This window comes from Indicator indicator, chromosome 21 (assembly GCF_027791375.1).
Source record: "Indicator indicator isolate 239-I01 chromosome 21, UM_Iind_1.1, whole genome shotgun sequence".
In the NCBI taxonomy this organism is placed as follows: Eukaryota; Metazoa; Chordata; class Aves; order Piciformes; family Indicatoridae; genus Indicator; species Indicator indicator.
This window is the reverse complement of record NC_072030.1, coordinates 13,225,355-13,237,333: the sequence shown is the minus strand read 5'-3', so window position 1 is coordinate 13,237,333 and position 11,979 is coordinate 13,225,355. Positions and strand designations below refer to the sequence as shown.

General features: G+C 48.6%; 1 protein-coding gene across 1 annotated transcript; it reads right to left on the bottom strand.

Annotated features, from left to right (window-relative positions):
• Positions 1-1,563: 1,563 nt before the first annotated feature.
• LOC128974214 (proto-oncogene Mas-like) lies at positions 1,564-2,562 on the bottom strand. Its single transcript, XM_054390766.1, has one exon. It carries the CDS (start codon positions 2,560-2,562, stop codon positions 1,564-1,566), a length of 999 nt encoding a protein of 332 aa, XP_054246741.1.
• Between the last annotated feature and the right edge of the window lie 9,417 nt (positions 2,563-11,979).

The following is an 11,979-nucleotide window of genomic DNA, read 5'->3' as shown; positions in this document are numbered from 1 at the left end:
GTTCCCTCTCCACATTGTGCAATCAGCGTTTCTGGTTCTTCTCAGTTTCTTCCTTTTTCTGAGGAACCTCCCAGAAAATGGATGATGCATAGATTGCTGCTTTCATGCAAAGCACACCTAGGATGGGAACACATCCTAAGGAAGCTCTGGGATAGGCACAATTGACCAAGGTAGGATTTTAAGATGGAGACAATCATAGAATTGTGCTGGTTGGAAAAGCCCTCTAAGATCATTGAGTCCAACCATCAACTTAACACCACCATGGCCACTAAACCGTGTCCCCAAGTGCCATGTCCACACGTTTCTTGAACACTTCCAGGGATGGTGACTCCACCACCTCCCTGGGCAGCCTGTTCCAATCCTTGACCACTCTTACAGGAAAGAAATTTTTCCTAATCTCCAACCTAAACCTCTCCTGGCACAATTTCAGGCCATTTCCTTTCACTCTATCACCTGATACTAGGGAGAAGAGGCCAAACTCCACCTCACTCCAACCTTCTTTCAGGGAGCTGTAGAGAGCAATGAGGTCTCCTCTCAGCCTCCTCTTTTCCAGACTAAATTCCAGTTCCCTCAGCCAAATATCCATGAGCTTCATCAATTAAGAAGAGAGAACAATAAAACCAATTAAGGAGTAGCTAATATTCATATGATGACCAGGAGACAACCAATCTATCCAAAATAACAACATCTGTCAGCAAAAAAAAAAAAAACCAAGATGTTTTCTGTACTGCTTATCTCCCAAAGTTTCTTTCTGTTAGTTGTTTCCTCTACTCTGAGAAGATTAGAAGTCATGAGGGTTGCTGATTGCTGTACAACTTGAACCCAATTCTGGGCTTCCTGGCTGAACACAGACAGAGAAGTACTGGAGAGAGTCCAGTGGAGGCTTTGAAGATGCTGAGGGGCCTGGAGTATCTCTGTGAGGAGCAAGGGCTGAGAGCCTGGAGAAGAGCAGCCCCAGAGGGGACCTGCTCAATGCTTGGCAAGAGCTAAAGGAGCTGTGTGGGGCGAGAGGATGGATACAGACCAGGGACAAGACAAAGGGCAGAGGGCACAAACTGGAACCCAGGAGATTCTACCTGAAATGAGGAGAAACTTTGGTGTGAGAGTGCTGGAGCCCTGCAGCAGGCTGCCCAGGGAGGCTTTGGAGTCTCCTTGTATGGAGAGCTTCCAATCCCCCCTGGCCATTGTGCTCCTGGGCAAGCTGCTGTGGGTGCCCTGCTTTAGCAGGGGGAGTGGACTGGCTGAGCTCCACCATGCTGGGATTGGGGGATTCTGTGAACTGAAAATGCAGAGTGGGATTCCAGTGACGAAATGCAGGCACCAAGATATTCACCTTGTCAAACTGAGATCCTTTAATGGCCGCGCAATAGAAACAGTCACTTGCAAAATGGTCCTAGTACAGTCCAAATAAATTCTGTGGTCCAGCTGCTGGTATGTTTTCACCAACCACAGATGGATCTTAAAATGAGTAGCTAAAGGGTAGATCTAGAGTGGAGGCTCTGAAGGTCAGGTGAGATAAGGTCCAATACCTCAGAGTTCTTCAGTTCTGTAAGCTATTGGTCCTCAGCTCAAGACTGATGCTACTGTGTTAGGCATGGTGGGGTCCTGGGAGGACATAGTCATTGTGTCACGGGTTTCCCGTTCATCTTTGTCATCTGCTGAATCTTCAAAGGCCCTCTGGAATGCCAGCTTGAGCCTGAACTTGATCCTTCGATCCCTGTAGCTCCCCACAAGGAAGTAAATGACAGGGTTGAGGCTGCTGTTGACGCAGGACAGCACAAAGCCAATCTCGGGGGAGTAGAGAAATTTGTAGCCCAAGAAGTCAAAAAGGATCAGGACGCTCAGGGGAACAGCAAAAATGAGGAAGAAGAGGACAGTGAGCATGATGACAGTGAAGAGCCTGCCGGTTTGGAGGCGCTGGGAGCTGCACTTCACCCGAAGGAAGAGGGTCAGGCTGAAGAGCAGCATGAGGGGCGTGCAGAAGAGGAAGTCCAAGGTTCCAATGGCGATGAGCAGAAGGTGGCAGGTCCTGGCAGAGGGACGGACAGTGCACAGGATGTACCCAAGCGTGTTCAGCAGCAAGGAGAGGCTCCAGAGCAGGCCGGAGATGACGCCAGACAAGCACTTGGGGCGGTGGCTTCGGCACCAGATTGGACAGAGGACAGAGAGGCACCGCTCGATGCTGATGGCCGTCAGGAGGTACAAGCCTGTCCCATACATGAACAGATCCAGGAAGAGGAATATCCCAAACTGCACCCCCACGTTGAACTGCATCAGGTACTGAACCGTCTCGATGGCGATGCAGAGCAGGTAGCCAAAGTCAGCAGCGGCCAGGTTCAGGATGTAGACGGTGAAGTGGTTCCTCCGGATGCGGAAGCCGAGGTACCACAGGACCATGCCATTTCCCACCATCCCACAGGCAGCACTGATGAGGCAGAAGCTCTCCATGAACTTGAGGACAGTATAGGAGGGCTCTGCCTTTCCCACAGCTCCACTGTGGTTAGTCCCCAGGGGCGGGCTGGTGGCCGTTGGAAGGAAGATTGATGTCGCTGAGTTACTCATCACCAATGATTTCAGGCAGACCTGCAAGAGAGGAGAGAGCTGCTAACTCCAAAAGGACTTTCCCTCATGGTGACCTGGTGGTGTTTCTGGATTTATTCCAGCTCTTTTTAGCCAGAGCTTGATTTAAGGAGGGACAGACATTGAGTTGCTGGAAAGGGTGCAGAGAAAAGCAACAAAGCTGGCGAAGAGTCTAGAGAACAAATCTTGTGAGGAGCAGCTGAAGGAGCTGGGGCTGTTCAGCCTGGAGAAGAGGAGGCTGAGGAGAGGCTAACTCTCAAAGGACACTGGAATGATGACTCAAATTATTATTCCACCCCATTCCCTCAGGCACTTCACACCGATTCTTCCCTTTCAATAGTGGGATCTGAATGAGAATCTTGGGGGGGGGAGAAGTTTAAAAACAGATTTAACACTTTTTTTGTTTGTCTGATGAGGTCAAACACCACCTCCTTTTTCCATTCTCCCCACCAGCTATTAGTTTTGAAAAGGTAGAGAAAAGCAGCAGGAGACAGTTAGAAGAAGAGAGTGAGGAAGAAGTTGAAATGGGGAGAGCTGGGAAGATGTGAATCATTGCATAGCTCAACCAGCATGAAGAATTTGTTCTGTCTATGCATGAAGCTGCAGCATACATGGAGAGAGACTTCCATAAAGACACAAAATGTGTCAGATTGAATAATTTTTGGCTCATCTCAGCACCCCAGACACACTGTTTTCTGCTGCAGGCACACAGGGAGGATAAATGCAGGAGACTACAGTGGCCATCAGGACCAGGACAGGGACTGGGCACTGTGGAGAACACACTTTGAATCCTGGGTTCAGTTTAGGGCTTCTCACTCCAAGAGGGGCTGGAGCAGGGCCAGAGAAGGGCCTGGAGAACAGGAGTCTGCACACAGCAGTCTGAACAAGCTTGACAGCATGTTTTAGACTATGAAGAGAAAGTTTTGTTGTTCTATTTTCTTAGTTGATCTTCAGTGATCATCTAAGACTGAAACTACTCGTGGTAGGTCTCTGAATAATGACATCTTACTGAGGAGCATTTAGAGCAGTTCCACTTGTTCATGGAAAAGGGTCCCCAGAATGAAGCTCTCCTTAGCTTGAAAATGAGCAAGACAATTTCTTACCTACAGCCAATCTCTAACCAGCATCAGGAGAAGAAAATGTTTGATGTCCCTTCCTCATTTTTTTTGTTCTCCTCCTCTCCCCTAATCACCTCTCCAAAAGCCTGACAGCAAGCAACAGACAGAAAGCAAAGGCAAAGACATCTCAGAATCTCTCACCTTTTGGTGGGTTCCTTGGAATTTCAGTGACTGGTTTTCAGCAGTTGCCTGGTAGGGATCTGCTGGGTGAAATGGTCACCTGAATTCTGTGACATGGGGCCCAGATAAACTCCTGGTGTCATACTGCAGTGCTGGGCTAGTTAGACAGCCTTTAAAAAGTTCTTCTTGATGTGACATCTTTCAGCCAGCCAATCACCCTCCTGGGGAAAGCTTTGTGTGCTCACTTAGCTATGAACCACTTCCCTTTTTGTACAGAACCTGTCACTGCCACGGCTCTCAATGTGGCTTTCACTACTTCTCACTTCTTCAGCCACTCTCATGATACAAAGAAGGCAAGAGCTGTACAGAACTAGATCTTGCCTCTTGCATTGGTGCTTCCTTTCCTACCCATGTCCCAGGGATGTTCTAGTGTCACAGCCCTTGGAGAAGGTGCCTCACTGCTGCTCAGGGTCACACAGCCTGAGAAACTGTCAGTCCTCTTCCATAATGCCTGCTGATGACTTCACGACCTCACTCAGGACACCCTCAAGGACCTACTGTCCCTGCAAAGCAGCCTGAACACACCCATCACCACAGAGTGTCCTCTTCTGACCCACAGCCTCTCCCCAGACAAGTCACCACTCTGCTTGGTCCATACTGCTTCACACACCTTTTCAATGAAACTGAAGATCTTTTCCAACCACAATGTCTCTGAGATTCTCTGACTTCTGGAGCGGGGTCCACCCAACCTCCATAACCCTTCCACACCTCAGCACCTCCAACTCCACAGGCTCTGCTTGTGCTGCCTTCAATACACAATGTCTGCTTCTGATGTCAGGAGGTCTTTCAACCCAATTTCCCCCCAAGTATTACCTGCCACTTCATGCTGTCTTTCAGCACAGTCCTTCACCACACCTCAGGCACTTCCGATTTCACAAAGCTCCTCAAGACAGCCTCCAGCCTCATGCCTCACACTTCCAGTTTCACAACTTACCCCCAAACAGCACTTCAGCCCCAACCTTTCCACCACCAAATTCACACCTCTTCACCACCTCACATCTCTGTATGACAGCCCCTTGTCACCATTCCCTGCCCCCCCACACCACCTCACTCATCTGCTCACCATGTGCAGTCCCTCCACATGTGTGAGCTACCACCACCACGGTGTCCAGACTCATGCCAGAGGCTCCAAAGCCAGGCTGGATAGAGCCCTGAGCAATCTGATCTAACAGGAGGTGAGAGGGTTGGAACTAGATGATCTTTAATGTCCCTTCCTACCCAAACCATTCTGCCAATGTAAGAAGAGGGGAAACACAGAAGTGTTTCCCATGGTAAGAGGGTTGGAACTAGATGATCTTTAATGTCCCTTCCTACCCAAACCATTCTGCCAATGTAAGAAGAGGGGAAACACAGAAACACCTTCCTCCTTTCCTGGCTGAAAGCACCTCCTTAGAGAGAATTATTTGGCAACAGGAGATATCAGCAACTCTTGATTTGGGCTTCTGCTAGTCTATGTGGCTAGGGAAGGAACAGGAGATGAGTTTGACACCAGCCAAACACTGCCATGTGGGTACAGAATTCAGCAGAGCTGGCCCAAGGAGTTCAGCAGGCAAGGTACTCCATGGTTCATCTGTAGCTTCTTCTGTCACTTGTTGTTCCTCTTCCTTTCCCAAAGATTGTAAAGCTGTTTTTACTTTCTTACCCAACACTCTGTTTCCTACAGTGACTGCAGTTAACCCTTACTGACCTGATCACGACTCCAACCTACAGTGCAAACTTAACTTTAATTTAGAGGACTCTTCTTACCCAGAGCAGCATTTAACCTCCTCATTCATTTGGGGATTTCCATCTTCACTGCATGGATCTCTGGTGCTCTGTGCCAGGAGATGGCTGCATTACCTGGGTGGTTATTGGGCTGTTTGAAATGTCAGGAGATGTCCCTAAAATGAAGTAATGGGCAGTGGATGAAACTGCTGGCACCCATAAAACAGAAGCTAAGAGTACACAGAGGCCTTCAGAGCAGGGATGAGTGTGAGCTGAAGTGATGCATGACTTGGAAGATCCATTTGCTTCGCTGTGATTCAGTTCACAGATCCACCTTTGGCTGCAGAAGATTCAAGCTAAGAAAGGTGAGGCTCTTCTTGACAGCAGGACTGCACAGAATCAGAGGATGCTTTGGGTTGGAAGGCTGTTCCAACTCCTTACCATGGGCAGGAACATCTTTCACTAGCTCAGGTTGCTCAGAGCCCCATCCAACTTGACCTTGAACACTTCTGAGGGATGGGGCATCCACAGCTTCCCTGGGCAACCTGTGCCAGTGTCTCACCACACTCATCAGAAAAAAAAATATTTCTTCCTTATGTCCAATCTAAACCTGCTCTCTTTCAGTTTAAAACCACCACCCCTTGTACTGTCACAACAGACCTTGTTGAAAAGCCTTGGTCTTTCTTGTAAGCCCTCTTTATACATTGAAAGGCCACAAGAAGCTCTTGAGGAGCCTTCTTCAGGCTGAACTCACTCAGCCCTTCTTCACAGGAGAGCTGTTCCAGCCCTCAGATCATTTTCATGGCCCTCCTCTGGACCCACTCTAACAGCTTCATGTCTCTCATGTGCTGAAGACTCCAGAGCTGGCCCCAGGACTGCAGAGGGGTCTCAGCAGAAGGGAGCAGAGGGGCAGAATCCCATCCCTGCCCCTGCTGCCCACACTGCTGGGGATCAGCCCAGGGCACAGCTGGCTCTGGCCTGTGGGTGCATGTTGCCAGCTCGTATCCAGTTTTTCATCCACCACTACCCCAAGTCCTTCTCCACAGCACTGCTCTCCAGCCCTTCATCCCCCAGCCTGGATTGATATCGAGGATTGCCCCAGCCCAGGTGCAACACCTTGCCCTTGGCCTTGCTGAACCTCCTGAGGTGCTCACGAGCCCACTCCCCAGGTCTCTCTGGCAGGGAAGCCTTCCCTCAAGTGTATCAACCACTCCAGGTGGGGTGGTGTCATCTGCTAACTTGCTGAGGGTGAACTTGCTCCCAATGTCTCTCCCAACACTGGCAAAGATATGGAATAGTACTGGTCCCAGTAAGGACTCTTGAGGGACACCACTCATTGCTGGTTTTCACTTGGACACTAAGGCACTGACTGTAACTCTTTGCACATGGCCTTTGCCTGCCCCAGGTAATTCTACTCAAAATTTAGATGTCTGTTTCAGAACCAATCCCATCCAGGTCTGAGGTAGATCAAGTGAAGCAGTCCCTGGAGAGGAAAACCCATAGGACAAGACTCAACTCAGCTGCCTTCCACCGACCTAAGAGCTGACTTCCTTCCTCAGTTTCCCCATTTGTACAAGAAGGATTTTCTTTACTTTGTCAGTTGCTGACCTCTGTTAAAACATGTAAGTTCTTGCAAGAGACTTCATCCACTGGGTTGCCAGTGATGAAATTTCAGGCAAAACAGGACTTGAAGGGTCAAGAGGTAACTTAGGCCACCTCCTGTCTCTCTGGAATGTTAACTCAAACATAAGCACTACCCTTAAGATGACTACCATGACAGGCAGCTCTTTACCACCCCCTAGATCATGGTGCTTCTCTCCTTACTGCTAGAAGTCTCTCTGATTTATGTTTAATGAAGATTTGTGGTGCATGTGTTTGGGGGTTGGGAACACAGAAAGAGTTAAAAGTGCTGGGTTATTGCTCACAAAGCTATAAAGCCAAAGCTGTAGACCTCGTGAGCTTCTACACTTGGGAAAACCACCAAGCGTGAAATAGGGAGGGATTCTGGAAAGGGTTAACCAAACTAGGTCACATCATGGAATAGAGCCAAAGGCTTGTCTGGTTGGAAAAGACCTTAAGATCACTGAGTCCAACCATAATCTAACATCTCCTCTTACACAACCACATAGACCATGCCCCTAAGCTCCTCATCCAAACATCTTTTAAACACCTCCAGGGATGGTGACTTCACCACTTCCCTGGGCAGCCTGTTACAGTGCCTGATGACCCTTTCAGTGAAGAAATTATTCCTAATATCCAAGCTAAACCTCCCCTGATGCCACTTGTCCTTGTCCAGTTTAATATTCAGCTGTTATTTCTACTGGAGAAATTCTGCAGTGCTTTCAGGAGATGATTTAAAGCTGCACATTGAGCTGGCAATGTGCCCTCACAGCCTAGAAGGAAGAAATATTTTAACACTGAGGGTGGTGAGAGCCTGTCCCAGGGTGCCCAGAGAGGTGGGAGCTGCCCCAGCCCTGGCATCACTGCAGGTCAGGTTGTGTGGGGCTCTGAGCAACCTGCTCTGGTTGGGGCTATGACTGGTTACTGCGAGGGGGGGGGGGGGGGGGGGGTGGTTGGACTGGATGAGCTTTAAAGGTCCCCCCTAACCCAAACCAAATCTGTGCTTCTGATTCTGGCTTGTGAGCATTATAGAATGATCAGATGCTCTCCTTCACTGACCAATGACCATTTCTTGAATATGTTTAATTAAACATTTAAATCAGGGCAGAATGAATGTCTCCTTCTTTGCCGTTTGTGTCTTCCCTTTACTAAGCCTCCACATCTCCATCCTCCAGCCCCAAGAGCCCTCACTCTGGGAGCTGTCCTTGGGGAAGGTCTCACAGTGCTCCTTAAGCAGTTTTCCTCTCAGTCTTCTTTCTTCTGGTGGCTGGTGAATACCTCACACAGATCTGGCCATGTTCTCCAGCCAGCTTGTCAGAGCAGCTCTCACATAGGCAGAAAACACCAGGATAAAAAAAAAAAAAAAGACAGTAAAAGGCACCTCCTAAGCAGGAAGCTTTTCAGAAGCTCTTCTCTGTTCTTTAAGGACTTTGTGTTCCCTTACCAGGGAAGGCAGGTGTTGGGGAGATAAAAATCACCCAACCCTTACACAATCCGTTAGATCTCCAAGCAGAGAGGAGGTGAGTCTGGAGGTACTCTGGATATTTTTTCCCTTCCCTTCCCTTTTTTTAAATTTTCCATTCCCTTTTTTTATTTTAATTTTCCCTTCCCTTTTTCTTTTATTCTTTTATTTTCCGTTCCCTTCCCTTATTCTTTTATTCTTTTATTTTTTTATTCTTTTATTTTCCGTTCCCTTCCCTTATTCTTTTATTCATTTATTCTTTTATTCTTTTATTCTTTTATTCTTTTATTCTTTTATTTTCCCTTCCCTTCCCTTCCCTTCCCTTCCCTTCCCTTCCCTTCCCTTCCCTTCCCTTCCCTTCCCTTCCCTTCCCTTCCCTTCCCTTCCCTTCCCTTCCCTTCCCTTCCCTTCCCTTCCCTTCCCTTTTATTTTTATTTTCCCTTCCCTTCCCTTTCTTCCCTTCCCTTCCTTTTCCTTTCCCTGTCCCTAACTCCCTTTCTCTCCTTTTTTGTTTCCTTTCTTCTTGAGGAAATGTGAAAATACAAAAAGACATTTTCAGTGCAGTTACCAACTGTCTGTGGCTGGAGCCATGCACAGAGGTAGTTCTGCAGTCCCAGGCTTGGTTGTTACTAACCACCTGAGTTTGTAGGGAATAATGCATGCTTGGCATGAGGAGATAAGGCCATCTGCCCCATCCCTGCAACCATTCCAGGTCAGGTTGTTTGGAGCTCTGAGCAACCTGCTCTAGTTGCAGATGTCCCTGCTGACTGCAGCTGGGTTGGACTACCTGACCTTGAAAGGTCCCTTCCAACCCAAAGCTTCTAGGATTCTATGATCCTCCTAGAGTCAACAGAAAGAAGCAGGCACCTCCAGCATGTAATTCATCACATCTTTAAGGAGACACCTTAGGCTGGTTAGGAATCACCCTGCAAAGGCAGAAAAAGGAGTGCATGTGACTGGCTCAGATCTAGGTAAGCCATAAGTCAATGAGATGGGATGAGCTGAAGGGTGTATTGTGACATGCAATTGGATGGTGGTGGTGACAGGGGCCATGCCAAGAGGGACACCCAGTAAAGCTGTCTGCTGTCAAAGGGTTGGATTTTTACAACCCTTTCAAAAAGAGGCTCCTTGGTTTAGCTGAGGAGCATCCCCCCTGCTGTTCTCTGGGGATGGAGCTGTGCTGTCCTTGATCACTTATCCCCTTTCTCAACCACTGATTGCCTGAACACCACACCAAGGCTGCTGGGGTTTGCTCCCAGCCCTTCTCTGGCTGAGCTGGAGCCCAGCTGCTTTCCTACCAATGGTACAACCACAAATAGGAACCTGTTTTGCCCTTCTGTGTTCTGCAGAAAACTACATCAGTGCTAAGTGAGAAGAGGAAGGACAGGCAGGACCTCAGCTTGGGAGGACTAGGTAGAAATCACTGCCACACTGATCGTTTATTCCTTGGAAAGGAGCTATCCATGGAAATTTTATCCCCCTTCTTGACTGTCTTTTACCTCCTGTAGCTCATCTGTAGGCACAAGAAAAGTCCCTGCCTTTCCCAACTTCCTCTCTGGGCTTCACTTTGTGGGTTTGAGAGCAATTTGGGGGTTTCTCCATTTCAGTGTTTCCTGTGGATGCCTGGTGAGGTTGGGGTTTGTTTTTTTTTGTTTGTTTGTTTGTTTGTTTTTGCCAGCACAAGAGGTTCTAATTTTGCTGTAATGGATCCTCTGAGTTAACTGAAGCATTCCACAGGCCTGCTCAGATCATCTGCACCCACAGGAAGAACTGTTTGTGCTTTCACTGGGCTGGTGATTTTTAACAGCAGCTGACTGGGAAGGTTTTGTTCCTTGTTTGTTAGGCTGAATCCCACACAGCTGATGATTTGGCTCCAGGAGGTGCCTATTTTTGGTTACACTCTGCAAAAAAAGTCCCACACAGGGATTTCAAGGTTTCTTTTACTAAAGCAGCCCTGATGTCTGCTTGGATATTGGTGAGTTGGTAAATGCCATAGACTTGTTTTGGTTGGAAAAGAACTTTAGTATCAACCAGTCCAGCCAGTATCAAACTCTACTAAGGCTGATGCTAAACAATCTCTGCCATCTTTTCAACCCCTCCAGAAATGGGGGCTCCACCACTGCCCTGGGCAGCCTGGGACAGGCCTTGACAGCCCTCAAGGGCAAGAAATTGTTCCTCAGGTCCAACCTAAACCTCCCCTGGGCCAACCTGAGAACATTCCCTCTTGTCCTGTCACTTGTTCCTTGGCAGAAGAGCCCAACCCCCACCTGGCTCCAGCCTCCTTGCAGGGAGCTGCAGAGAGCCAGAAGGTCTCCCCTCAGCCTCCTTTTCTCCAGGCTCAACACCCCCAGCTCCCTCAACTGCTCCTCACCAGCCCTGTTCTCCAGACCCTTCCCCAGCTTCATTCCCCTTCTCTGGACCTGCTCCAGGACCTTGATGTCTCCTTACGCTCCCCCTGAGTGTTTTACGGATCAGCATGAAGTAAAATTTACACAATTCTGCAACAGCAGTTCTGAAAAGCTGCTTCCACTCTTCCTTCCTCTCAAAGGAACGTTGCTGACATTCGGAGCAAGCTCAATACTCGAGCAGGTCTGATGTGAAGTTGGTTGAGCCATGGTAGATCATTTCCCCAGCACTCATTGTTCAAGCTCACGAAGCTGCAAATTTAAATTTCAATATGTATACACACAAAAGATTTTATTTTTTTTCTTCCTCTGCAGGTGGATTTCATTACCCCCTCAACCCTCCTTTTTGCTCATAAAATAAATCAGTGTTCCACGAACACTTTGAGGGTGCTGGAACCCTGGAGTAGGCTGCCCAGAGAGGTTATGGAGTCTCCTTCTCTGGAGAGCTTCCAAACCCTCCTGGTCATTGTGCTCCTGGGCAAGCTGCTCTGGGTGTCTCTGTTTAGCAGGGGGGGGTTGGACTGGATGATCTCCAGAGATCACTTCCAACCCCCCACCATGCTGGGATTCTGGACTAAAGGCACAGTTTTCACAAAGGCTGTCATCATGGACTTGGTCTACACAGAGGGCAAACGTGCTTTCAAACTTCTGTAGCCCCTGTAGTGCTTGAGCTGAACACTGCAGCCCTGTCCTTGGCACATCAACCATCGATCCAGTCCTTCACAATCCTGGAGGCCCAGGATGGAGGAACACAGAATCACAGAATCAACCAGGTTGGAAGGGACCTCCAAGATCATCAAGTCCAATTGATCACCCAACCCTGTCTAATCAACTAGACCATGGCACTAAGTGCCTCACCCATTCTTAAACACCTCCAGGGATGCCGACCCCACCACCTCCCTGGGCAGCC

Bases quoted from the DNA above. Each gene is read 5' to 3' on its own strand.
- LOC128974214 (XM_054390766.1), bottom strand. From the start codon at position 2,562: ATGAGTAACTCAGCGACATCAATCTTCCTTCCAACGGCCACCAGCCCG.